Source organism: Macaca nemestrina, chromosome 5 (assembly GCF_043159975.1).
Source record: "Macaca nemestrina isolate mMacNem1 chromosome 5, mMacNem.hap1, whole genome shotgun sequence".
Classification (NCBI taxonomy): Eukaryota; Metazoa; Chordata; class Mammalia; order Primates; family Cercopithecidae; genus Macaca; species Macaca nemestrina.
In genome coordinates, this window is record NC_092129.1 from 96,513,503 (window position 1) to 96,540,706 (window position 27,204).

Consider the following 27,204-nt stretch of genomic DNA (forward strand, 5'->3'; position numbering starts at 1 on the left):
GGCTGAGGTGGGAGGATCACTTGAACCCAGCAGGCAAAGGTTGCAATGAGCTGAGATCACGCCACTGCACTGGGCAACAGAGCAAGACTCTGCCTTAAAAAAAAAAAAAAAAAAAAAAAAAGCTGGGCACAGGTGGCTCATGTCTGAAATCTCAGCACTTTGGGAGGTCAAGATAGGTGGATCACCTGAGGTCAGGAGTTCAAGACCAGCCTGACCAACATAGTGAAACCCTGTCCGTGTCTACTAAAAACACAAAAATATTAGCTGGGTGTAGGCTGGGTGCAGTGGCTCATGCCTGTAATCCCAGAACATTGGTAGGCTGAGGCAGGTGGGTCACCTGAGGTCAGGAGTTTGAGACCAGCCTGACCAACGTGGTGAAACCCTGTCTCTACTAAAAATACAAAAATTAGCCAGCGTGGTGGCGGGTGCCTGTAATCCCAGCTACTCAGGAGGCTGAGGCAGGAGAATGTTTGAACCCAGGAGGTAGAGGTTGAAGTAAGCTGAGATCACGCCACTGCACTCCAGCTGGGCAACAAAGCGAGACTGTCTCAAAATATAAAACAAAATTTTTCTTTAATTAGCCGGGTGTGGTGGCGAGTGCCTGTAATCCCGGCTACTCAGGAGGCAGAGCTGCTTGAACCTGAGAGGCAAAGGTTGTGGTGAGCCAAGACTGCACCATCGCACTCCAGCCTGGGCAACAGAGTGAGGCTCTGTCTCGGAAAAAAAAAAAAAAAAAAAAAAGGCTGGGCACAGTGGCTCATGCCTGTAATCCCAACACTTTGGGAGGCTGAGGCGGGCGGATCATGAGGTCAAGAGATCAAGACCATCCTGGCCAACATGGTAAAACCCCATCTCTACTAAAAATATAAAAATTAGCTGGGCATGGTGGCACGTGCCTGTAGTCCTAGCTACTCAGGAGGCTGAGGCAGGAGAACTGCTTGAACCCAGGACGGGGAGGTTGCAGTGAGCCAAGATCGTGCCACTGCACTCCAGCCTGGCGACAGAGTGAGACTCCATCTCAAAAAAAAACAAAAACAAAGGGAGTTAGTAGAAAGAAAGAAAATGAAAACAAGTTTAGACAACTTTTTCAGAGGTTTGGCTATGAAGATATGAACTTCTCTCCGGAGCAAAATATTGCCTCCAACCAATAAAAGAGAGAAATTAATGGAGAAAATCCCCTTGAGAGAGGAAAGAATATACAATTGAGGGATAGTATAAAGGCTGTTGATTAATAGGGTACATGAGCACAGATGTCCTCTTGATATTTTAGTAATTTAGTGGGGACCTAGAAGAACCCATGACATATACACCATCATCTCATCAGGGCAAATAGTAGTAGAGAAAGAACTCAGTGTTTTAGGAAACTAAATATATTCAGAGAAATATGTAGCAATGTTCTATTTTTATTTGCTTCCTTTTCTTGAGATGGAGTCAGGCTGTCACCAAGGATGGAATGCAGTCGTATGACCTCAGCTCACTGCAACGTCTGCTCCCAGCTTCAAGTGATTCTCCTGCCTCAGCCTCCCAAGTAGGTAGAATTATAGGTGTCCACCACCATGCCTGGCTAAATTTTTTTTCTTTTGAGATGGAGTTTCACTCTTGTTGCCCAGGCTGGAGTGCAATGGCACAATCTCGGCAACCTCTGCCTCCTGGGTTCAAGAGATTCTCCTGCCTCAGCCTCCCGAGTAGCTGTGATTCTGGGCATGCACCACCATGTCCAGCGAATTTTGTATTTTTCTTTTAATACAGATGGGGTTTCACCATGTTGGTCAGGCTGGTCTCGAACTCCTGACCTCAGAAGATCTGCCCGCCTTGGCCTCCCAAAATGCTAGGATTACAGGCATGAGCCACTGCGCCCAGCCAAATATTTGTATTTTTAGTAGAGACAGAGTTTCACCCTGTTGGCCAGGCTGGTCTACAACTCTTGAGCTCGAGTGACCTGTCCCCCTCAGCCTCCCAAAGTGCTGGGATTACAGGTACGAGCCACTGAGCCTGGCCACAATGTTCTATTAATAATCACATATGGGCCAGGCATGGTGGCTCACCCTTATAATCCTAACACTTTGGGAGGCAGAGGCAGTAGGATCACTTGAGGCCAGGAGTTCAAGACCAGTGTGGGCTACATAGTGAGACCCTGTCTCCACCAAAAATAAAAAAATAAAAAAATCAGGCAGACATGGTGTTGTACACCTGTTGTCTCAGCTACTTGGAAGGCTGAGGAAGGAGGATCCCTTGAGCCCAGGAGGTGGAGGTTGCACTGACTTATAATTACACCACTGCATTCCAGCCTGGGTGACAAAATGAGACCCTGTCTCTGGAAAAAAAAAAAAAAACAGAAAACAAAAAACATTATTTTCATCTTTCCTCTCAAAGTTAAAAATATTCCACATATCAATACCCATGTAATTTATAACAACTACACCGCTCAGTAATACCTTTGGTGAAGATTACTTATTTCTTCATCCTTGCGGTTTATTTCCACCCTGGCAGTTTTGATAAGTGCTGAAATATTCTTCTTAAGAGACTGGTTTTCGTTTATTAAGCTGAAATTCTAAAACACCACAAAATATATTAATAAAGTACATACCTACAGGGTTACTAATACTACTACATATATTAGCTGATAATTATCGAATGTTAACTACATGCAGGCATCACACATTTATAAGCCATATGAGGAGTACTATTATCTCCCTTATACAGGTGGGGAAGCTGAGACTATGAGAAGATAACTGGCACCAGAAATAGTCCCACTTAAAGTGAAACTACTTAAAACAGAGATTGAAATGAAAAACCAATGAACAGCAGAAAAAGTAAGTTCTGCCTGGCCATGATCTTGAAAATTGAAAATAAAAATGATAAGAATTAGGTTATATTCAACAGCTTTGGTTAAACTTGCAAAGATGTATTAGTCCGGTCTGGGTGCGGTGACTCATGCCTGTAATCCCAGGACTTTGGGAGGCCGAGGCGGGTGGATCACCTAAGGTCAGGAGTTCAAGACCAGCCTGGCCAACATGCTGAAACCCTGTCTCTACTAAAAATACAAACATTAGCCAGGTGTCATGGCGGGTGCCTGTAATCCCAGCTACTTGGGAGGCTGAGGCAGGGGAACCGCTTGAGCGTGGGAGGTGGAGGTTGCAGTGAGCTGGAGACGGCAGTGAGCCAAGATTGTGCCACTGCACTCCAGCGTGGCAACAGAGCAAGGCTCCGTCAAAAAAAAAAAAAAAAAAGATGTATTAGTCCCTAAGATAAAGAATTGATAGTTCACTGGTTCTTTCAGGGGAAAGAGAAGGAAGAGAAACAATTTTACCAAAAAGTGATAACTAGAACAGGACATGACATTCCTAATTTTTGCAGTGCAGTCACAAAATGGGTCATTCTGGCAAAAGCTGTGATGGCATCATCAGTGTCCCCCAAGAGCCATTTTAGACCCATATCTTTGTTCCTCAAAACCATTGTTTTAAACCAGTTGTCATCATCTCCACAAATTTTCTATTAATTAACTATTAATTGACCTAAGTCTAACAGACCCTTTATATCAATGTCATTTAACAAATCAAGCCGTTTTATCAGTTTCATCAACTCGGGAAATAATGCATATTTGCCATATTTGCTATTTCATTCAATTTCATCAACTCAGGAAATAATGCATTCTTGCCACATTTGCTATTTCATTTAATACTAAAAGAAAGCTTTTTTATAAACTGTCAACACTTTAACATTTTAATTTCTATTTATAATAACTTTTTTTTTTTTTTTTTTAAGTGCTAGTGTCTTCCTCTGTCACCCAGGCTGGAGTGCAGTGGCACAATCACAGCTCACTGTAACTTCAAACTCCTGAGTTCAAGGGTCCTCCCTCCTCAGCCTCCTAAGTAGCTAGGGGGGCCATACACAGCTAATTGTTTTATTTTTTTGTAGAGATGAGGTTTCGCTACCTTGCCAAGGCTGGGCTTAAACTCCTGGCCTCAAGCAAACCTCCCACCTCTGCCTCTCAAAGTGCTGAAATTACTGGTGTGAGTCACTGTGCCTGGTAATTTGTTTTTTATGTTTTCATTTATACCCTACCTGTGTCTGTATTTCTTTAAACTTTTTCATCAGCTCTTTCATTTGCAGTTGACATTTTCCATATTCTACTTGCAACTATAAAATATAAAAGGATTATGATTCAAAATTATTTTCTTAGTTGAATTGGCATTTCAAAATATTTTAAAATTTGCAAATCAATTCACTAAGAAGGCAGATGAGGTCTACTGCTACCAGAAAGATTACTAGTTTTAAAGTTAAGCCTACAAATAATCTTTTTTGTTTAGTTTCACATTCAACATCCAAACTTTAAAATTCAAACATAGTAGAAAGAAATACAAGTCTCAGGACATTTTATGCAACATAATTTAACTTTGTACATATTATGAAAAGAAAAAATGTTATAACACTGTTTGCCTGTTGAGGTTTCATACTCAGATGCTTAAATTGGGAAGCAAAATTGTAACTAAATTTAGACAAGTATTCAGAAAACATTCCTTTAAAAAGCAGGTCTGAAGACAAAAACTGACTTAAATATTTATTAATCTAAGAGCTAAGTTCCTAAACAAAATATTTGTTCAAAACTAAGCAGTTGACTGTTCTTCAGAAGCTACAAAATAGTAAATAACTGTCCTTAATAATTGTAGCAACCCATACATCATTATATGTTGCCTCCTTTGCAGTTCCTTCTTCAGTCAGGATCTCTTCGTATAAGTCCAAACAATTTCTTGATGGTACACAGGATTTGGAAGCACTGTCTAAAAATAAATAAACAAACAAACAAACAAAAAAACCTTCCATTAAATTACTTGTTATACTTTTTTGTTTTGTTTTTTGAGTCTCACTCTGTCACCCACGCTAGAGTGCAGTGGCAGTGGTGCAAATCTTGGCTCACTGTAGCATCACCCTCCAAGGTTCAAGCCATTTTCATGCCTCAGCCTCCCAAGTAGCTGGGATTACAGGTGCACACCCCCACGCCCCACTAATTTTTGTATTTTTAGTAGAGATGGTGAGACAGTGTTTCACCATGTTGGCCAGGCTGGTCTCGAACTCTTGACCTCAAGAAATCTACCTGCCTTGGCCTCTCAAAGTGAAAATATTTGTTACATCTTCTTTTTTTTTTAAGATGGAGTCTCCCTCTGTCGTCCAGGTTGGAGTGCAGTCACGCGATCTTGGCTCAATGCAACCTCCGCCTCCTGGGTTCAAGTGATTCTTCTGCCTCAGCCTCCCTGAGTAGTTGGGACTATAGGCACATGCCACCACACCCAGCTAATTTTTTTTTTGTATTTTTAGTAGAAACGAGGTTTTGCCATGTTGGCCAGGCTGGTCTCGAACTCCTGACCTCAGGTGATCCGCCTGCCTCAGCCTTGCAAAGTGCTGGGATTACAGGCGCGAGCCACAGTGCCCAGCCTTGTTACACTTTTTGATATTTTGTCTACTTCAAAGATTATACATTTCTCCATCTCCTATATTTCATCCTACATTTCACTTCTCCTACATTCCAAATTTATACTGATTTTACAGATGGACTACCAATTTACATAAATGGTTGTTGTCAACCAAATTAGGTATGAAGATCATAACTGTTCAAAACTTTAAGAAATCTGATTATGGAAAAGGTTTCTAATTTGAATAGGTCATTAGATTCTCAGCATATCACTCTTACCGATACATTTAAAAATACTTATAGTAACTTACACTTTTCAAATGTTCTAATATCATATAACCTACAAGAGTATGAGTGCAGCCAGGTGTGGTGACTTATGCCTGTAATCCCAGCACTTTGGGAGGCAGAGGCGGGCAGATCACGAGGTCAGGAGATCGAGACTATCCAGGCTAACATGGTGAAACCTTGTCTCTACTAAAAATACAAAAAAATTAGCTGGGCGTGGTGGCACGTGCCTGTGGTCCCAGCTACTTGGGTGGCTGAGGCAGGAGAACCACTTGAACCTGGCAGGCGGATGTTGCAGTGAGCCGAGATTAAGCCACTGCACTTAATCCTGGGCGACAGAGTGAGACTCTGTCTCAAAAAAAAAAAAAAAGAGTATAAGTGAGTAGTAACAGACACCAGCACTAGTTGCACTTCAATAGTAGAAAATGTTTTTGCACAAGGCTCAATCAAATCTAAGGCCGAGATGAATAAACCTGTTTGCTAATTTGTTTTTCTGATCAAGCTTTGGTTAAGATTGGGTTCTGGAAGTTATTGTGGGGGAAAAAGAAAGAAAAGAATTACCTCAGTGTAATTACAAAGAATGGGCAAATTGTTTAGGAGCTATGATATACCAGGATTTGGTAACCACAAACACACACAATGAACTGACCAAAAAAATGAAACTATTTTTGTGGAATTCACATACCAGAAACAGCACTGTCCAACCCAGCGTATATGTCCAATGAGCCTTCATCATTGTTCTTAAGAGGAGAAGCTGCAAGAAAGGCAAAGACTAGTTAAAAATGACTTTAGGCACTGCGATTTTTCCATTCCTACACTGAAGGACCAGGAAAAGAAAGAGACTTAATAGTTTTGCTTTAAAAAAGAGATAAGCCAGGCACGGTGGCTCACGCCTGTAAACTTGGCACTTTGGGAGGCTGAGTCAGGCGGATTGCTTAAGCTCAGGAGATCAAGACCAGCCTGGACAACACAGCATACCAAAAATAAAAATTTAGCCAGGTGTGGTGGCACATGGGAGGCTGAGGTGGACTGCTTGACCCCAGAAGGTCAAGGCTGCAGAGAGCCATGACTCTGCCACTGCACTCCAGACTGGGTGACAGTGCGAGATCCTGTCTCATATGTATATTCTACTGAAAGAGTTCTAATACCAGTTACAGTGGAGTAGTTTCTACAAAACCAATCCTCCTGCAGATAACTACTGTAAACACTAAATAAAATATTCGAAGCTATCTAAAGAGCTAGAGTACACCCTAAAGCAGGCAAAAACTGAAAGGGTAGTGACAACTGAAAGAAAATAGCACCTCCCAAGTTCCCTGTCCCCTTTTATTACTGCTTTTTGTAGAAAGACAGGCCCTAGTTGTAGCTATACTGGGCAGTGACAACTCAAGATAGAAACCTCCAGTCCTTTAGTAGCTTGAAGAACTGGAGAAAAGAATTTGTCGTAACAGTCACTAGTACACGAAAGAGGAATTACAGAAATCCACAAAGAGCATTACCTAAATTCTGCCCAAATCTCTGGGTGACTCTCAAAAAAGGGTAGAACTCCAAAAAGCCAGCTAAACCTAAAACAGAGATTTCAGTTGCTATTACAGAAGGGACCGAATCACAAGTTCAGCTAAGTTAAGTATCTGCTAAAATTAAAAACAACTCTTCAGAGGAATGTTAACAGCATCCAGTGTCTCACATTTCATTTATAATGTTGACTATACAATCCAAAGTTACTACATGGTGGCCAGGTGCAGTGACTCACACCTGTATTTCCAGCACTTTGGGAGGCCAAGGCCACAGGATTGGTTGAGCCCATGAGTTTGAGACCAGCCTAGGTAACATGGTGAGACTCTGTCTCTACGAAAAAATTAAATGAAAATTAGCTTAAGCATGGTGGCAGATGCCTGTAGTACTGGCTACTCAGGAGACTGGGGCAGGAGGATGACTTGAACCTAGGAGGGTTCAAGGCTGCAGTGAGCCATGTTCATGCGACTACACTCCAGCCTGGCTGACAGAGGAAGAACTTGTCTCCAAAAAAACCACACAGACAAGCACAAACTTACTACACAGAAAATCTCAGAAACAACGAAAAAGAACCAAAGGAAAAACCTATAACTGAAGATTACAATATGTAATATAAAAAATTACTGGATGTGCTTGACAGGAGAACCACTGAACTTGAAGACAGATCAACAGAAATTACCCAATCTGTAGATGAGAGAGACTTTCTTAAAAAAGAACTGAGTCTTAGTGACCTACATGATAATATCAAAAGTTCTTACATAATGTATATCTGGAGTCCAGAAGCAAATAGAGAATGGGGAGAAAGTGCTACTAGAAGGATACCAAAGAATGCTAGGACGGGAGATGATAAATAAACGAGTAATCATAAAAGACTAATTTTTCTTCTTAATTTAAGATCCATAGAACTGTTACAGTAAACACTACAGTTTTTTTTTTTTTTTTTTTTTGAGACAGAGTCTCGCTTTGTCGCCCAGAATGGAGTGCAGCAGTGTGATCTCGGCTCGCTGCAACCTCCGCCCTCTGCCTCCCGGGTCCAAGCAATTCTCCTGCGTCAGCCTACAGCTGGGACTACAGGCGCATGCCGCCACACCTGGCTAATTTTTTGTATTTTGGTAGAGACAGGGTTTCACCATGTTGCCCAGGTTGGTCTTGAACTCCTGTGCTCAGGCAATCCACCCGCGTCGGCCTCCCCAAGTGCTGGGATTACAGGCGTGAGACACCATGCCCAGCCCAGTAAACACTAGCATTTTATTGTGGGGTTCATAACATGAAAGGCAAGGGAGCAGATAGATGCAACTATACATGCAAGATTCTATATTTCATGTAAAAAGGTACAATACTAGTAAACAGACTACAAAATGTTAAAGATGTACACACTTCCTCGAACAAGTACTAAAAATAATACAAAGAGGTACAGTGAAAAAGCTCATAAATGAAATGCAATTCAAAAATATACTCAAACATTACTAGCAGTTAGCACTAGTGCTAAAGGGAGAAAAAAATTTTAAATAAGTAAATATATATTCAAATAATATTTGAAAGAAATCAGAAAAAATAACTGATGCGACAAATTAAACTCAAAGATTAAAATGACCTAAATCCAACTACAATAATAAAGAACATTATTCACTGCAATAAAAATAGCAAATCAAATACAAAAGTATTTTATCAGTGTTAAATCTAATGAAACTGAAATTACACTGTATATAAGAGAACCAACCTTTTCTTATGAAGTACATACTGAAATACTTAGGGGTAAGGGGCCATAATGTATGTAACTTACTCTCAAATGGGTCATGAAAAAAAAACGGGTGTGCATCTAGATGTGTGTGTGTGTTTACAAACAGAGAGTCTAGGCTGGGCGAGGTGGCTCACGCCTGTAATCCCAACACTTTGGGAGGCCGAGGCAGGCGGATCACCTGAGGTCAGGAGTTAGAGAACAGCCTGACCAACATGGTGAAACCCCGCCTCTACTAAAAATACAAAAATTAGCCAGGCATAGCGGCACACACCTGTAATCCCAGCTACTCTGGTGGCTGAGGTAGGAGAATCACTTGAACTTGGGAGGCAGAGGTTGCAGTGAGCCGAGTTCGCACCACTGCACTCCAGCCTGGGAGACAGAGCGAGACTCCGTCTCCAAAAAAAAAAAAAAAAAAAGGCAAGACACAAAGTAGAAAGTACACTGTAGCTGTGACTAGTTTTAAAATGTATATGCTTCTCCTACTGCTTCACTTGATTAGCCTAAAAAATACATATACGGGCCGGGCGCGGTGGCTCACGCATGTAATCCTAGCACTTTGGTAGGCCGAGGAGGGTGGCTCATGAGGTCAGGAGATCGAGACCATCCTGGCTAACACGGTTAAACCCCGTCTCTACTGAAAATACAAAAAATTAGCTGGGCGTGGTGGCGGGCACCTGTAGTCCCAGCTACTCAGGAGGCTGAGGCAGGAGAATGATGTGAACCCGGGAGGCAGAGCTTGCAGTGAGCCAAGACTGCGCCACTGTACTCCAGCCTGGGCGACAGAGCAAGACTCCATTTCAAAAGAAAATAATAATAATAATAATAATAATAAAAAACCTGGCCAGGTGTGGTGGTTCACGCCTATAATCCCAGCACTTTGAGAGACCAAGGTGAGTGGATCACCTGAGGTCAGGAGTTCGATACCAGCCTGGCCAATACGGCAAAACCCCGTCTCCACTAAAAATACCAAAACTTAGCCAGGCATGGTGGTGCACACCTGTAAACTCAGCTACTCAGGAAGCTGAGACAGGAGAATTGCTTGAACCTGGGAGGCGGAGGTTGCAGTGAGCCTAGATCACGCCATTGCACTCCAGCCTGGACAACAAGAGTGAAACTCCATCTCAAAAAAAAAACATATATATATATACACGTATGTGTATAGACAGCGACTTGACAGTGATACATAGAAATAAAAACAGCTGCATCCAGAAAATCAGATTAAATTGTAGCTTTGTCCTTCAAATTTTAATGGTTGCAGATGTGATAAAATTTAATCATTTGTGAATCTAGGTGACAAATAATGCTGTTCATTACATTATATTTCCAATTTTTCTATTTGTTGGCCTAAATTTTTTTTTTTTCGAGACAGAATTTCGCTCTTCCCCCAGGCTGGATTGCAATGGCACGACCTCAGCTCACTGCAACCTCCACCTCCCAGTTCAAGTGATTCTCCTGCCTCAGGCTCCCGAGTAGCTGGGATTACAGGTGTGCACCACCACACCCCGCTAATTTTTGTATTTTTAGTAGAGACAGAGTTTCACCATGTTGGTCAGGCTGGTCTTGAACTCCTGACCTCGGGTGCTCCACCCGCCTCGGTCTCCCAAAGTGCCAGAATTACAGGCAAGAGCCATTGCGCCTGGCCTGGCTTAAAATTTTTCAAAGGAAAAACATAAAAGAGTATTACAGTGTAACAACTTGAAACTATATCAGCAAAAATAAACACCAAATAACCCCACCCAGAATGGTTATAATGGCCATAGTTGGTGTGAACTCTTCCATATCTATGAATACTAATTGTTTAAAACATTATTTTAGGCAAAAATGGAATTCTACTAAACATGTTTTATAACTGCCCTTCCTACTCTCCATGGCATAGGAATCACTATTCTGGTCAATAAACATATGCGCATATCTCAACAAATTCAATGAGGTCACAGCATGATTATCATTAAAAGAAAGAGGTAATAATGTTATGTCAGTGTCTGGAAGTTTATCTTCTGCATATAATTTAAAATATTTCTATTTTGGGCCGGGCGTGGTGGCTCACACCTGTAGTTCCAGCACTACGGGAGGCCAAGGTGGGTGGATCACCTGAGGTCAGGAGTTCGAGATGAGCCTGGCCAACATGGTGAAACTTCGTCTCTTCTAAAAATACAAGAATTAGCCAGGCATGGTGGCAGGCGCCTGTAATCTCAGCTACTCGGGCGGCTGAGTCAGGAGAATTGCTGGAACTCAGGAGACGGAGGTTGCAGTGAGCTGAGACTGCAACACTGCACTCCAGCCCAGGCCAACAACAGCAAGACTCTATCTCAAAAAAAAAAAAAAGAAAAGAAATTCTATTTTATGAGCTTATTTTACTACCAGGTATTGACAGTTATTTATTTCTTTTTCAAACTAATTATCCATTGTGACTATCAATTTTTTTTTTTTTTTTTTTTGAGACAAGAGTCTCGCTCTGTCGTCTAGGCTAGAGTGCAGTGGCTGAAATTACAGGCATATGCCACCACGCTTGGCTAATTTTTGTATTTTTAGTAGAGATGGGGTTTCACCATGTTGGTCACGCTGGTCTCAAACTCCTGACCTTGTGATCCGCCCACCTCGGCCTCCCAAAGTATTGAGATTATAGGCATGAGACACCGCACCTGGCCCAATTTTTTCCTGAACAACAAACAACCATCAGTGCATTTACTGGAAATATTAACTTCAAGAGTAACAACAACCTATCTTACATATTTTTAAATAATAAAAATCATTATCATTCATATTAGTAAAATCACTAATTTGACTACATTCTGAAGCTTGAAAGCATACAGTAAGTTCACACTTTTAAGTATTTCCATGTACCAGGCATTTTATTGTATTAATTCATTTATGTATAGAGAAAAAAGGCTGATAATGACTATGTTTCCAATGAGAATAGGTAAATGATTTTGTAATTTAAAAAGTAAAGTTAGGCAAGGAATAGTGGCTCACAACTGTAATCCCAACACTTTGGGAGGCAAAAAGGGAGGGTTGCTTGAGTCCAAGAATTAGAGACCAGCCTAGACCACATAGTGAAACCTTGTCTCTACAAAAAATAAAATGATTAGATGGCCGTGTTGGCATGTGCCTGTAGTCCTAGCTACTCAGGAGGCTGAGGCGAGAGGATCTCTTGAGCTCTAAAGTCTGAAGTCATAGTGAGCTATTGATGGTGCCGCTGCACTCCACCCTGGGCAAGTGGGGGAGATCCTGTCTCATTTAAAAAAAAACAAAAAAACAAAAAGTAAATTAGAAAGACAATTAAAAGTAGCTCTTACCGGAAAAGACATCAAATAAACTTGTTCCATCACCATTGTCATCATCTGCTGCCATGATCCTATTTCCTTTTGAAAGTCACCACCTATGGTATTAAATATTTTAAAATTTCCACTGTTAAAATAAACCTCACAATTCAGAGAATAAACCTAGCTTCAAAACAAAAAGCAATTTTCAAATTTGGACACATTGAAAAAGCTCACTCTCTATCATTCTTCGTTTTTGGAGACAAAGTCTCACTCTGTCGCTCAAGTTGGAGTGCAGTGGCTTGATCTCCGCTCACTGCAACCTCTGCCTTCTGGGTTCAAGTGATTCTCGTGCCTCAGCCTCCCGAGTAGCTGGGATTACAGAGTAGCTGGGATTACAGGAGTGTACCATAACTGCGATTACAGGAGTGCACCACCACACCTGGCTAATTTTTGTAATTTTAGTGAAACAGGGTTTTGCCTGTCTGCCACGTTGGCCAGGCTGGTCTTGAACTCCTGGCCTTAAGCAATCCACCCACCTCAGAATCCCAAAGTGCTGGGATTACAGGCATGAGCCCCCGTGCCTGGCCTTTCTCTCTACCATTATAAAAAGCAGATTTGTGTTATCAAAAAAAGTGCCTAATACTTTCTAGTAAAAAGTCAAAACTATAAAGCAAAAATTTTAAACTTGTTAATATGGCCAGGCATGATGGCTCATGCCTCTAATCTCAGCACTTTGGGAGGTCAAGTCAGGTGGATCACTTGAGCCCAGGAGTTTGAGACCAGCCTGGGCAACATGGTGAAACCTCATCTCTACAAAAAACACAAAAATTACCCAAGTGTAGTAGCCTGTGCCTGTAGTCCCAGCTACTTGGGGGCTGAAACAGGAGGATCACTTGAGCCTGGCAGGCAAATGTTGCAGTGAGCTGAGATAGTGCCATTGCACTGCAGCCTGGGTGACAGAGTGAGACCCTGTCTCAAGAAAAAAAAAAAAAATTGTTAATACACTTAAGCTATGTACAAAGTAAATGATGCTAATTTTATAAAACAGACCAAAATACAAATTAACTATTTTTTTTCTTTAGACAGAGTTTCGCTCTTGTTGCCCAGGCTAGAGTGCAATGGTGCAACCTCGGCTCACCGCAACCTCCACCTCCCGGGTTCAAGCAATTCTCCTGCCTCAGCCTCCCAAGTAGCTGGGATTACAGGCATGCACCACCATGCCCAACTAATTTTGTATTTTTAGTAGAGATGGGGTTTCTCCATGTTTGTCAGGCTGGTCTCGAACTCCCAACCTCAGGTGATCCGCTGGCCTCAGCCTCCCAAAGTGCTGGGATTACAAGCCTGAGCCACCGCGCCCGGCCAAATTAACTTTTGCACTAAAATAAGAACCATCGCTACTATCACAACACACACACACACACACACACACACACACATATTAGTACTAACAAGAAATACTGATACCAAAAAAAGGTAATCACTTAGACCAAATAGAAAAATGGTCAAAAAACACAGACAAATCATTAAAAAAAAAAAACAAAGCAAAGCTTTTGGAACTAAAAGATGTTTGACTTCACTAAACACAAATTAAAACAATGAGATATGCCATGTTGTGTAGGAAAGTGTTGGCATAGCCAGGCATGGCTACTTATCGTTAGAAAGGCTGCTTACTAAGGCCCTTGGCTGGAGTTTAAGAACTCAAATTTCAGGAGGGTTCCCACAATTTCCAGACCGATAAGAAGTGGCTCGATGTGCCTAAACTGTTCATACAAACAATGTGGTGTATCATAAACACCTGTATCCTTCTGGGAGTCTTAAAATTTTAGTACATGACAGGCAGAGGTGGCCTATGTGACCAGCCCCCAGTAAAAAGCCTGGGCACTGAGTCTCCAACATGCTTCTCAGGTAGACAACATTTCACACCTGCTATCACTAGTTGCTGGGGGAACAAACAGTTAAGGGCATGACTCCACTGGGAGCAAAACCATGGGAACTTTAACGTGGTTTCCTCTAGACTTTACCCCATGGACCTTTTTTCCCTTTGGTGATTGTGCTTTGCATCCTTTCATTGTAATAAATCATAGCTGTGAGTACAACTACATAGTGAATCCTATAAGTCTGGAAAATCATCAAACTTAGGGGTGGTCTTCGGGACTCCTGACATGTTTTCACCAATAACATAGTAAGACAAGCAAATAACAAAAAGTTTGATAGTACACTAGGTTGACAAAGATATGGGAAAAGAGGTACTCTCACAGCTCTCTCAAGTGTACTCTGGTAAAAGCTCTGTGAAAGCAATTTGGCAACAGCTTTGATTTGATTAAAAATTTGATGAAATGTTTAAGTGCAATACTCTGACCTAACAATTTCACATCTAATAATCTGTTACCAGTGTTGTTTATGGTAAAACTAGAAACAACATAAGAATCCAAAACAGTAAAAAAACAAAAACAGGCCAGATTGCAGTGGCTCACGCCTGTAACCCAGCACTATGGGAGGCCGAAGATGGCAGATTAACTGAGGTTAGGAGTTCGAGATCAGCCTGGCCAACATGGTGAAACCTCGTCTCTACTAACACTACAAAAATTAGCTGGGCGTGGTGGCAGGTGCCTGTAATCCCAGCTACTTGGGAGGCTGAGGCAGGAGAATCACTTGAACCCAGAAGGTGGAGGCTGCAGTGAGCCGAGATTGTGTCACTGCACTCCAGCCTGGGCAACAAGAGTGAAACTCCGTCCCCCCACCAAAAAAAAAAAAAGCCTCTCTTCACTAACTTATCTGGCATCCTCTAATCTGCCAGTAAAACCCAATGAATGATTATGGCCACTGAACTATGGCCACTCTGGCCACTTGGGGCTATGAAATTATTAGCAAGCCTGCACCTGCATACTTCTGCTCCCACCAATTGAGATATATGCTTATGTAGTGGAGGGTGTATGTCTGCTGCCTGAATCCTGAAGGACAGGAGATGAGCCAAGACCATGGTGCCAGGCTGAAGAGCCAGTGCCCCTGGGAACCCAAACATTCCGAAGAGTATTTGAGAACCTACCAAGAAAAACAGTCTCATCGCTTAAATACAGTAGGCAATGAGCCAGAAAGTTAGCTTAAAAACAGTTTACAGACAAAAGGGCAGCATGGATCTCTAAAGTTGTTCTGCTGCCATCCAGAGTGCCTTGTAAAAAATAAGCTTATTAGTCCTAATAAATATATCTATTCGCCAAGCTGGACTCGTCTGAATCATTCTTTGGTCTCCTAGCTCCCTGTTAGTTTGGGGGAAGGTTTTCTATATACGATTCTGGGTTTTTCTCAAAGCTTACCAATGTATATTTATTGTCAAATCCAATTATGCCCATTTTCATATTTTTCTAAATCACAGTATGATGAAAGATCACATTACCAAAGGGAGTTATTTTCTACTGAAAACTAGGCAGAATGCTATGGAAAGACAGGTAGCAAAACACACACACACCCCCCTGCATGTCAAATCAAGTGAAGAAAAAATGATCCGAAGTACTAGGGGAGAAAATCTAGTCTATACTCAGATCAATTAAAAAGTATCTAAGTTTTGTTTTTTTTTTTTTTTTTTTTTTTAAAGACAGAGTCTCCCTCTGTCACCCAGGCTGCAGTGCAGTGGCACAACAGCTCACTGCAACCTCCCTGGGCTCAAGCAAGGACAAAACAAAAACTGAAAATCATGGGCAATGTCTTATGGGTGTAGTTCATGCAAGAAAGATGTCAACACTCTCATCATTGGATTCATATTCAAAGATAAGATCATGGTTCTACCACAAGAGATAAATAAAATCAAGGTGTATTATCTTTTTTCCTCCATTCCTCACATTCCTCAATCTAACATTTATTTCAATTAGCTCATTTGATTAACTGTTATAAAATAGCCTGCACAATTACAAAAAGCACAAATAACATAATCACGTCTGGTAACTAACATAACTGACTCTGCAAAGCAAAATTCAACTGGTGAAATCAGATACTCAGAGGTTTCCTAATGAGAAATCTACTAGTAGTAGCTGTAAGCTGTCACATGGAGAGGGGAGCATTAGTCATGGGGTTTCCTCTCAGAATAATGGAGAATCTAATGATTTGGTTAAAGAGATCAAATAGATCAAAGCTTTCCCTGCACTATTATTTCATACAGTTTTAGTTTATACTGATGGCAGGTATTACTTAAAAAAAAAAAAAAAAAAGTGTGGTAACTCACACCTGTAATTTCAGCACTTTGGGAGTAAGGTGGAAGGATTGCTTGATCCTAGGAGTTTGGGACCAGCTTGGGCAACATGGCAAAACCACATCAAGACAAAAAAAAATACAAATAAACGGGCTGGGCACGGTGGCTCATGCCTGTAATCCCAGCACTTTGGGAGGCCAAGGTGGGTGGATCACAAGGTCAAGAGTTTGAGACCAGCCTGGCCAACATGGCGAAACCCCGTCTCTACTAAGAATACAAAAATTAGCCAGGCATGGTGGGGCGTGCCTGTAATCCCAACTAGGCTGAGGCAGGAAAATCGCTTGAACCCGGGAGGTGGAGGTTGCAGTGAGCTGAGATTGCACCACTGCACTCCAGCCTGGGTGACTGAGCAAGACTCTGTCTTGAAAAACAAAAAACGTCACAACTATAATCCTAGCACTTTGGGACGTCAAGGTGGTAGGTTCACTTGAGCCCAGTAGTTCAAGACCAGCCTGGGCAACATAGGGAGACCCCATCTTTATTTAATAGAATAAATTTTTTTAAAAAGTAGGCAGGCATGGTGGTTCACACCTATAGTACTATCTACTTCAGTAGCTGAGATGGGAGGATCTCCTGAGCCTGCGAGGTGGAGGCTACAGTGAGCTGTGATCATGCCACTATACTCCAGCCAGGGCAACAGAGTGAGAGACCATGTTTCAAAAATAATAATTTAAAAAAAAGGAAGAAAGGTAGGCCGGGCGCGGTGGCTCAAGCCTGTAATCCCAGCACTTTGGGAGGCCGAGACGGGTGGATCACGGGGTCAGGAGATCGAGACCACCCTGGCTAACACGGTGAAACCCCGTCTCTACTAAAAAATACAAAAAACTAGCCGGGCGAGGTGGCGGGCGCCTGTAGTCCCAGCTGCTCCGGAGGCTGAGGCGGGAGAATGGCGTAAACCCGGGAGGCGGAGCTTGCAGTGAGCTGAGATCCGGTCACTGCACTCCAGCCTGGGGGACAGAGCAAAACTCCGTATCAAAAAAAAAAAAAAAAAAAAAAAAAAAAAAAAAAAAAAAAAAAAAAAAAAAAAAAAAGGAAGAAAAAGAAGAAGACTCGACCTAGTAAGTTAAACCTGGAAATAAATATAAATCTAAGAGACTTGGTAATCCTGGGTCTCTTTTTTAACAATTAGTCAAGAGCAATAATAAGGGGGGAAGAATAGAACGGGAAGTTTGATCTGTAACTGACTGTGGACAGCCAACTGAGAAAATACTACTTTGGGACCAGCTAATAATGGATCTTTTGCCCCCATCTGTCTTAAATTTTTCTCCAAATATTTTTGTCAGATCATTATCTTCACATCTTAATTCTAGGTCCCCACTACCAAAGGTATTTTTTATTTTTTATTTTATTTTTTGAGACGGAGTCTCGCTCTGTTGCCCATGCTGGAGTGCAGAGGTGCATCTCTGCTCACTGCGAGCTCCGCCTCCCAGGTTCACGCCATTCTCCTGCCTCAGCCTGCCATATAGCTGGGACTACAGGCGCCCACCACCACGCCTGGCTAATTTATTTATTTTTTTTTTGTATTTTTAGTAGAGACGGGGTTTCACCGTGTTAGCCAGGATGGTCTTGATCTCCTGACCTTGTGATCCGCCTGCCTCGGCCTTCCAAAGTGCTAGGATTACAGGCGTGAGCCACCGTGTCCGGCCGCCAAAGGTATTTTTTAAAAGATTATTTATAAATTAAGAAGTAACTGCTTATTTCTTAATTGTATCACATGATGCATTAATAGTACTTCAAAATTTCTGAGAACATATACAGTAATATAGAGAAGTCATCAAAATAAGTTATATGTGTGTGGCTTCTCACTGTGTACACATGAAAAAGTTAAAGGTTCTTAGCTTCCTAGGCTGTAGGAAAAGGAAAAAAGTAGTTAAAGGGACTGTGACAGTTATGCCTCTCAATTCCAAATCCATACTTCTGTGATAAAGGAGCTAGGCCTTGTAGATATTTCTCCTTTGCTAACTGGCACAAGGTTAAACCTTATCAGAATGGTGGAGGAACAATGGAAGAGGAAGGGGGATTCTTTCCCTAGTTTCGGTGCATCTGGCTAGCAAGGCTCCTACAAAGCCTGCTGTCCCAGCATTCGGTTCCTGCAGGGCGGTTTTCCACAGGCTCACTTCCTGTACATCAGGTTCCTATTATGATTGGCTCCTGCAGAACACGGCTTCCTCCTGCTAGGTTCAGGGAGAGGGCAGCTTCTCCAACTCATAGATCCTCTAGCACCCAGGAGCTTCCCTATACAACTCCTCTGGCCGATTTAGAACAGAGCAAAACACTTAGCAATGTCTCCACCGTCCAGCTGACCCCAGCAATGCTCTTTCCATGAGGTCTGGATCCCATCCTTAGAGTGAGGGAACACAGCTCTTCTTTGGATGATCAAAACCCCAGCGGTCATAGCTGCTCCCTATATCTGATATTCCTATATTTTTCAGTTATTCCTTAACTATTACTAGACAATTACTAGTTACTTCAATCCTGTCAACAATATATATATTTTTTTTTTTTGAGACGGAGTCTCGCTCTGTCTCCCAGGCTGGAGTGCAGTGTTGCGATCTCGGGTCACTGCAAGCTCCGCCTCCCGGGTTCACGCTCCTGCCTCAGCGTCCGGAGTAGGTGGGACTACAGGCGCCCACCACCACACCCAGCTAATCTTTTGTGTAAAGACGGGGTTTCACTGCGTTAGCCAGGATGGCCTCGATCTCCTGATCTCGTGATCTGCCCGCCTCGGCCTCCCAAAGTGTTGGGATTACAGGCGTGAGCCACTGCACCTTGGCCTTTTTCTTTGTGATACGGAGTCTCGCTCAGCCGCCCAGGCTGGAGTGCGGTGGCGCGCTCTCGGCTCACTGCAAACACCGTCTCCTCGATTCAAGCGATTCTCTCGTCTCAGCCTCCGGAGCAGCCGGGATTACAGGCACCCCATCAGGCCTGGCTAATTTTTGTATTTTAGTAGAGACGGGGTTTCGCCATGCTGGCCAGGCTGATCTTAAACTTCTGACCTCAGGTGATCCGCCCGCCTTGGACTCCCAAAGTGCTAGGATTACAGGCGTGAGTCACGGAACCCGGCCAATAATTCTTTATACTAAACTTTCCCTTTCAAATTACTATATGGTTTTTGCCTACTGACTGAACTCTGACTGATATAGATAACTCAGTCACAATTGGGCTGGTGCAGTGGCTCATGCCTGTAATCCCAGCACTGTGGGATGGATGGAGGCGGTGGACTGCTTGAGGTCAGGAGTTCAAGAGCAGCCTGACCAACCCAGTTAAACCTCATCTCTACTAAAAATACAAAAATTAGCTGGGCGTGGTGGTGGGTGTCTATAATGCCAGCTATTCTAGAGGCTGAGGCAGGAGACTCACTTGAACCTAGGAGGCAGAGGTCGCAGTGAGCCAAGATCATACCACTGCACTCCATCCAGCTTAGGCAACAGAGCGATTCTCTGCTTTAAAAAAAACCCCCCCGGCCGGGCGCGGTGGCTCAAGCCTGTAATCCCAGCACTTTGGGAGGCCGAGACGGGCGGATCACGAGATCAGGAGATCGAGACCATCCTGGCTAACCCGGTGAAACCCCGTCTCTACTAAAAAGTACAAAAAACCAGCCGGGCGAGGTGGCGGGCGCCTGTAGTCCCAGCTACTCGGGAGGCTGAGGCAGGAGAATGGCGTAAACCCGGGAGGCGGAGCTTGTAGTGAGCTGAGATCTGGCCACTGCACTCCAGCCTGGGCGACAGAGGAGACTCCGTCTCAAAAAAAAAAAAAAAAAAAAACCCCAAAACCAAAAAGCCAAAAAAACAAATTGTTACAATAGAGATTTTAACATTATTTTCTCTAATGATCAAGCAGTTAAAGAAATTTAAGCATATAGCTCTGAATACAAAATTGACAGGTTTGATCTGATAATTTTATAACCCTGCATACCACAATTAAGAGAACTTACACTACTTTTAAGCGCATTTATAAATATTGTCTATGTATCAAGCCGCAGTGCAAGTTTCCACAAATATCAAAGAAATGCTTCCATCTAGCCCAATAAAATTCAAAGTTAACAACACACTTTCAAATTTCCCAGGTCATTTGGAAATTAATAAACATAGGTGAAAGAACAAATACTAATGGAAACTGGGAAAAAGTACAGAACTGAGTAACAATGAATACAACACAGAAAATTTATGGGATAAAACCAAAATAGTACTTTTAAAGGCAAAGTTACAGTACTAAATGTATAGGAAGAAAGGACAAAACATTAATGAGGCCATCAATCACCTCAAGAAGTTAGAAAAAGAACAAAGTAAACCCAAAGAAATAAAAATATAACCAGCAAGGCCGGGCACAGTGGCTTACGCCTGTAATCCCAGCACTTTAGGAGGCCAAGGCAGGTAGATCACGAGGTCAGGAGATCAAGACCATCCTGGCTAATGTGGTGGAACCCCATCTCTACTAAAAATACAAAAACAAAATTAGCTGGACATGGTGGTAGGCACCTGTAGTCCCAGCTACTTGGGAGGCTGAGGCAGGAGAATGGCGTGAACCCGGGAAGCGGAGGTTGCAGTGAGCTGAGATTGTGCCATTGCATTCCAGCCTGGGTGACAGAGCGAGACTCTGTCTCAAAAACAAACAAACAAACAAAATATATATATATAACCAGCAAAAACTAACAAACAAGCACTGGAAAGATCAATAAAAATACAAGTTGGTTCTGTGAAAAGAGAAATAAGCATATCTATGGCAAAACTAATCAGCAAAAAGAAAGAAAGCAAAAACACTACAAATTTTAAAACGATTAGGCCGGGCACAGTGGCTTGTGCTTGTAATCCCAGCACTTTGGGAGGCTCAAGCGGAGGTTCATTTGAGCCCAGTTCAAGACCAGCGTAGGCAACATAATGAGACTCTCTCTAAAAGTAATAATAATAATAATGAAAGGTTAATCTGTTCCAGACAACAGAAAAAACTATTTGCGAATAAGCAAATAATTATTTGAGGCGAATACAACCTTAATTTCAAAACTGGTTGGGGCCGGGCGCGGTGACTCCCAGCACTTTGGGAGGCCGAGGTGGGCGGATCACAAGGTCAGGAGATTGAGGCCATCCTGGCTAACACGGTGAAACCCCATCTCTACTAAAAATACAAAAAAATTAGCCGGGCGTGGTGGTGGGCACCTGTAGTCCCAGCTACTTAGGAGTCTGAGGCGGGAGAATGGTGTGAACCCAGGAGGCTGAGGTTGCAGTGAGCCAAGATCGCGCCACTGTACTCCAGCCTGGGCAACAGAGCAAGACTCCGTCTCAAAACAACAACAACAACAACAACAAAAACAAAACTGGTCAAGAATAGAGCAAAACAAAAAAAACTACAAGACCAGACAACTATAAGCCAATCTTTCTTATAAACATAAACAGAAATAGCCTTAAAAAAAAAAAAAAAATTGGCCGGGCGCGGTGGCTCAAGCCTGTAATCCCAGCACTTTGGGAGGCCAAGACGGGCGGATCACGAGGTCAGGAGATCGAGACCATCCTGGCGAACACGGTGAAACCCCGTCTCTACTAAAAAAAAATACAAAAAACTAGCCGGGCGAGGTGGCGGGCGCCTGTAGTCCCAGCTACTCGGGAGGCTGAGGCAGGAGAATGGCGTAAACCCAGGAGGCGGAGCTTGCAGTGAGCTGAGATCCGGCCACTGCACTCCAGCCTGGGCGACAGAGCGAGACTCCGTCTCAAAAAAAAAAAAAAAAAAAAAAAAAAAAAAATTGGCCTGTCATCCCAGCACTTTGGGAGGCCAAGGTGGGTGGATTGCTTGACGTCAGGAATTCAAGACCAACTTTGTTAACATGGTGAAGTCCCGTCTCTATTAAAAACACAAAAATTGGAAGGACATGGTAGTGCACACCTGTTATCCCAGCTACTCAGGAGGCTGAGGCAGGAGAGTAGCTTGAACCTGGGAGGCAGAGGTTGCAGCGAGCCAAGATTGCGCCACTCTTCAGCCTGCGCAACAGAGGGAGACTCTGTAGCAAAAAAAAAAAAAAAAAAAAAAATCAACCAACTGAATCCACTAAGATATTAAACAAAAAAGCACTATAGACAAGTGAGATGTATCCCAAAAATGTGAGGATGTCTAACATTAAAAAACCAATTAGTGGGCTGGGTGCAATGGCTCACGCCTGTAATCCCAGCAATTTGGGAGGCTGAGGCGGGTGGATCACGAGATCAGGAGATAGAGACAATCCTGGCTAACATGGTGAAACCCCATCTCTACTGAAAATACAAAAACAAAATTAGCCAGGCGCGGTGGTGGGCGCCTGTAGTCCCAGCTACTAGGGAGTCTGAGATGGGAAAAAGGCGTGAAGCCGGGAGCGGAGGTTGCAGTGAGCTGAGATTGTGCCATTGCATTCCAGCCTGGGTGACAGAGCGAGACTCTGTCTCAAAACAAACAAACAAGAAACAATTAGCAACCAAGTGTGGTGGCTCATGCCTAAATCCCAGCACTCTGGGAAGCCTAGGCAGGTGGACAGATCTGAGGTCAGAAGTTCAAGACCAGGCTGGCTAACATGGTGAAACCCTCTCTCTACTAAAAATAAAAAAAATTAGCCAGGTATGCTGACACGCACCAGTAATCCCAGCTATTTAGGAGGCTCAGGCACAAAAGAATTGCTTGAGCGTGGGGAAGGTAGAGGCTGAAGTGAGCCAAGATTGTCCCACTACACTCCAGCCTGGGCAACAGAGCAAGACTGTCTCAAACAATAAATAAATAAATAAATAAACAAACAAACAAATAAATTAGTGGCTGGATGCCAGGGTACAGTGGTTCACACCTGTAATCCCAGCACTTTGGGGGAAGGCCGAGGTGGGTGCATCACTTCAGGCCAGGAGTTTGAGACCAGCCTGGGCAACATGGCAAAATCTCATCTCTAGAAAAAATACAAAAATTAGCCAGGCGTGGTGACACACGCCTATGGTCCCAACCATACTTAGGAGGCTGAGGTGGGAGGATTCCTTTTTTTTTTTTTTTTTTTTTTTGAGACGGAGTCTCGCTCTGTCACCCAGGCTGGAGTGCTGTGGCCGGATCTCAGCTCACTGCAAGCTCCGCCTCCCGGGTTCCCGCCATTCTCCTGCCTCAGCCTCCCGAGTAGCCGGGACTACAGGCGCCCGCCACCTCGCCCGGCTAGTTTTTTGTATTTTTTAGTAGAGACGGGGTTTCACCGTGTTAGCCAGGATGGTCTCGATCTCCTGACCTCGTGATCCGCCTGTCTCGGCCTCCCAAAGTGCTGGGATTACAGGCTTGAGCCACCGCGCCCGGCGAGGATTCCTTAAGCACCCCCAGGAAGCAGAGATTGCTGTGAGCCAAGATCAAGTCACTGCATTGCAGCCTGAGTGATAGAATGAGACCCTGTCTCAAAACAAACAAACAAAAAAATGCTAACATTAATAAACACATTCCTGTAGGTAGAAACTCACCAAGTCCAAAACAAGAGATCATCTTTCCATCCATATCTGCTCACTTCCTGATTTCTCTATTTCTTGGGGTAGTACTAACATTCCCTAATAGACTACTGATCTACTGATGCTACCTCTGAAATGTTTCTCCTATTTATCCCCATTCTCGCCATTTCGATTTGTTTCAGGCCCCACTATAGCTACCTAATTATTTCCCCGCTCCAAATACATGCTACGCACAACTACTGGGTTAGTTCTACCGCAATCCTGCTCAAAAACTTTACTTCCCGATTTTTAATAAATAAAGTACAAAGTCCTTATCCCGGCTGGGCGCACTGGCTCATGCCTATAATCCCAGCACTCTGGGAGGCCTAGGCAAGCGGATTATGAGGTCAAGAGATCGAGACCATCCTGGCCAACATGGTGAAACCCCGTCTCTATTAAAAATACAAAAAAAATTAGCTGGGCATGGTGGTGCGTGTCTACTCCCAGCTACTTGGGAGGCTGACGCAGGAGAATTGCTTGAACCCAGGAGGAGGAGGTCGCAGTGAGCTGAGATCGCGCCACAGAGTGAGACTCCATTTCAAAAAAAAAAAAAAAAAAAATTCCTTATCGTGATATAGACTGACGCCTATCATTCTAGCTCCATTATTCACTGTCTCAAGGTTTCCAAAATTCCAAGGTTCAATTAAATTAGGCTCATGTTTGCAAACACTTCTTGACACGATCTCCCCACATCTGTTCCTCACGACATCTATCTCTAAGTTCACAATCAAGTATGGGTGTGAACACCCACAGAACAGAACATGTGAAGGCAAGATCAGAATGTGAGAATAAAGTGTAGAAAGTCATAGGCTCGAAGGCTGCAGTGAGCCAAGATCGTGCTACCACACTCCAGCCTGGATGACAGTGAGACTCTCTCAAAAAAAAAAAAAAAAAAAATCAAGGGATGTATTACGTGATTAAGATACTTGGATTCCATCTAGAAAGGAATGGGGGAACCAGTGAAGGTTTTTAAAGCAGGGGAATATAATGATCAAATCTGCATCTTAGAAGTTGAACTCTGGCAAGAGTCTGGAAAATATGAGTGGGAAGGGAGAAACAAAAGGCTACCAAAACAAGGCAGAAGACAAAGAGGTGTCACTCTAAGTTCTTAGTAGTGGAAATAAAAATAAGAAACAGATCTTGGCTGGGCACGGTGGTTCATGACTGTAATTCCAACATTTTGGGAGGCTGAGGCAGGAGGATTGCTTGTGCACAGTTCAAGACCAGCCTGGGGCCGGGCGCGGTGGCTCACGCCTGTAATCCCAGCACTTTGGGAGGCCGAGGAGGGCGGATCACGAGGTCAGGAGATCGAGACCACGATGAAACCCCGTCTCTACTAAAAATACAAAAAATTAGCCAGGCGCGGTTGTGGGCGCCTGTAGTCCCAGCTACTCGGGAGGCTGAGGCAGGAGAATGGTGTGAACCCGGGAGGCGGAGCTTGCAGTGAGCCGAGATCGCGCCACTGCACTCCAGCCTGGGCGACAGAGCGAGACTCCGTCTCAAAAAAAAAAAAAAAAAAGACCAGCCTGGGCAACACAGTGAGACTCTGTATCTACAAAAAACAGAAAACTTAGCTGGGTGTGGTGGCACATGCTTCCGGAGGCTGCAGTAAGCTGTCACTGCACCGCTGCACTCCAGCCTGGGTCAAAGAGCGAGACTGTCTCAAAACAAAACAAAACCAAAAAACCCACAAAACACTAAAAACAGATCTGAGAGGTAGTCAACAAGATTTAATGGAAAGTGTATTCAAATGGCCAGTCTTCCCCCATTTCAAATTGTTCTTCAAACCTCAGTATGAGTTATTTTCGAAATGCAAACATGATCATGTTCCCAACTCTGCTTAAACCCTTCAGTGCCTAGGCTGGGTGCAGTGGCTCACGCCTGTAATCCCAGCACTTTGGGAGGCCGAGGCGGGCGATCACCTGACATCAGGAGATCACCTGAGGTCAGGAGTTTGAGATCAGCCTGGCTAACATGGTGAAACATCATCTCTACTAAAAATACAAAAATTAGCCAGGCGTAGCGGCGCATGCCTGTAATCCCAGCTACCTGGAAGGCTGAGGCAGGGGAATTTCTGGAAGCTGGGAGGGGGAGGCTGCAATTAGCACAGATCGTGCCACTATACTCGTCTGGGGCACAGGACACTTAGTCTCAAAAAAACAAAACAAAAGAAAACCCCTTCAGTGCTTCCTGCTGATTTCAGGATAAAAAACAAATTCTGAGGCCAGACGCAGTGGCTCAAGTCTGTAATCTCAGCACTTTGGAAAGCCGAGGCAGGCAGATCACCTTTGTTCAGGAGTTCAAGACCAGCCTGGCCAACATGGTGAAACACCATCTCTACTAAAAATACAAAAATTGGCCAGACATGGTGGCTCACACCTGTAATCCCAGCTACTTGGGAGGCTGAGGCAGGAGAATCACTTGAACCTGAAAGGAGGAGGTTGCAGTGAGCCGAGATCACGCCATTTAACTCCAGCCTGGGCAACAAAGAGAGACTCCATCTCAAAAAACAAAGGAAATATATAATATATACACTTTTTTTTTTTTTTGAGCCTCACTGTGTCGCTCAGACTGGAGTGCAGTGGCACAATCTCTGCTCACTGCAACCTCCGCCCTCCGAGTTCAAGCGATTCTCTTGCCTCAGCCTCCTGAGCAGCTGGTATCACAGGCGCCTGAAGCTGCGCCCAGGTAATTTTTTGTAGTTTTAGTAGAGATGGGGTTTCACCATCTTGGCCAGGCTGGTCTTGAACTCCTGACCTCATGATCCACCTGCCTCAGCCTCCCAAAGTGCTGGGATCACAGGTATGCGCTACCGCACCTGGCCCTATATATATACTTCCAATGTGTAACTTTTGTATGCTGGGTGGTACATTTTTTTTTTCGCTTTTGAGTGAATTAATAAGGTATAATTAATTGTGTCTTAACTTTTAAAACAAATTTTTAGATGGAGGCAACTGGGATTTTTTTTTTTTTTTTTGAGATGGAGTCTCGCTCCGTCGCCCAGGCTGGAGTGCAGTGGCCAGATCTCAGCTCACTGCAAGCTCCGCCTCCCGGGTTCCCGCCATTCTCCTGCCTCAGCCTCCCGAGTAGCTGGGACTACAGGCGCCCGCCACCTCGCCTGGCTAGTTTTTTGTATTTTTTAGTAGAGACGGGGTTTCACCGTGTTCGCCAGGATGGTCTCGATCTCCTGACCTCGTGATCCGCCCGTCTCGGCCTCCCAAAGTGCTGGGATTACAGGCTTGAGCCGCCGCGCCCGGCCAAGCAACTGGGATGTTTGTGATAATAGA

General features: G+C 43.6%; 1 protein-coding gene and 1 long non-coding RNA gene across 13 annotated transcripts in view; one reads left to right on the forward strand and one right to left on the reverse strand.

The window, feature by feature from the left end:
* The window catches only part of LOC105496480 (caspase 8 associated protein 2), a 59,975-nt gene that overhangs the window by 17,299 nt on the left and 15,472 nt on the right, over positions 1-27,204 (reverse strand). For 5 of the 12 annotated variants that reach the window (XM_011767013.3, XM_011767007.2, XM_011766957.2 and 2 more), the window contains exons 2-7: positions 12,245-12,327; positions 7,192-7,257; positions 6,381-6,449; positions 4,681-4,781; positions 4,066-4,140; positions 2,436-2,551 (exon numbers count right to left, since the gene is read on the reverse strand). In XM_011767013.3, the coding sequence (XP_011765315.2) occupies positions 2,436-2,551; positions 4,066-4,140; positions 4,681-4,781; positions 6,381-6,449; positions 7,192-7,257; positions 12,245-12,299 (482 nt within the window). In that variant the 5' untranslated portion in view covers positions 12,300-12,327. Of the gene's footprint in view, positions 1-2,435; positions 2,552-4,065; positions 4,141-4,680; positions 4,782-6,380; positions 6,450-7,191; positions 7,258-12,244; positions 12,328-22,328; positions 22,444-27,204 lie in introns of all 12 variants that reach the window. The other 7 variants (XR_011623539.1, XM_011767040.3, XM_011767027.2 and 4 more) reach the window with 4 other exon arrangements.
* LOC139363354 (uncharacterized) overlaps positions 1-27,204 on the forward strand; it is a 44,445-nt gene that overhangs the window by 13,905 nt on the left and 3,336 nt on the right. Inside the window, exon 2 of the long non-coding RNA XR_011623548.1 lies at positions 2,704-2,813. This is a non-coding gene — a long non-coding RNA (uncharacterized lncRNA). The remainder of the gene's footprint in view (positions 1-2,703; positions 2,814-27,204) is intronic.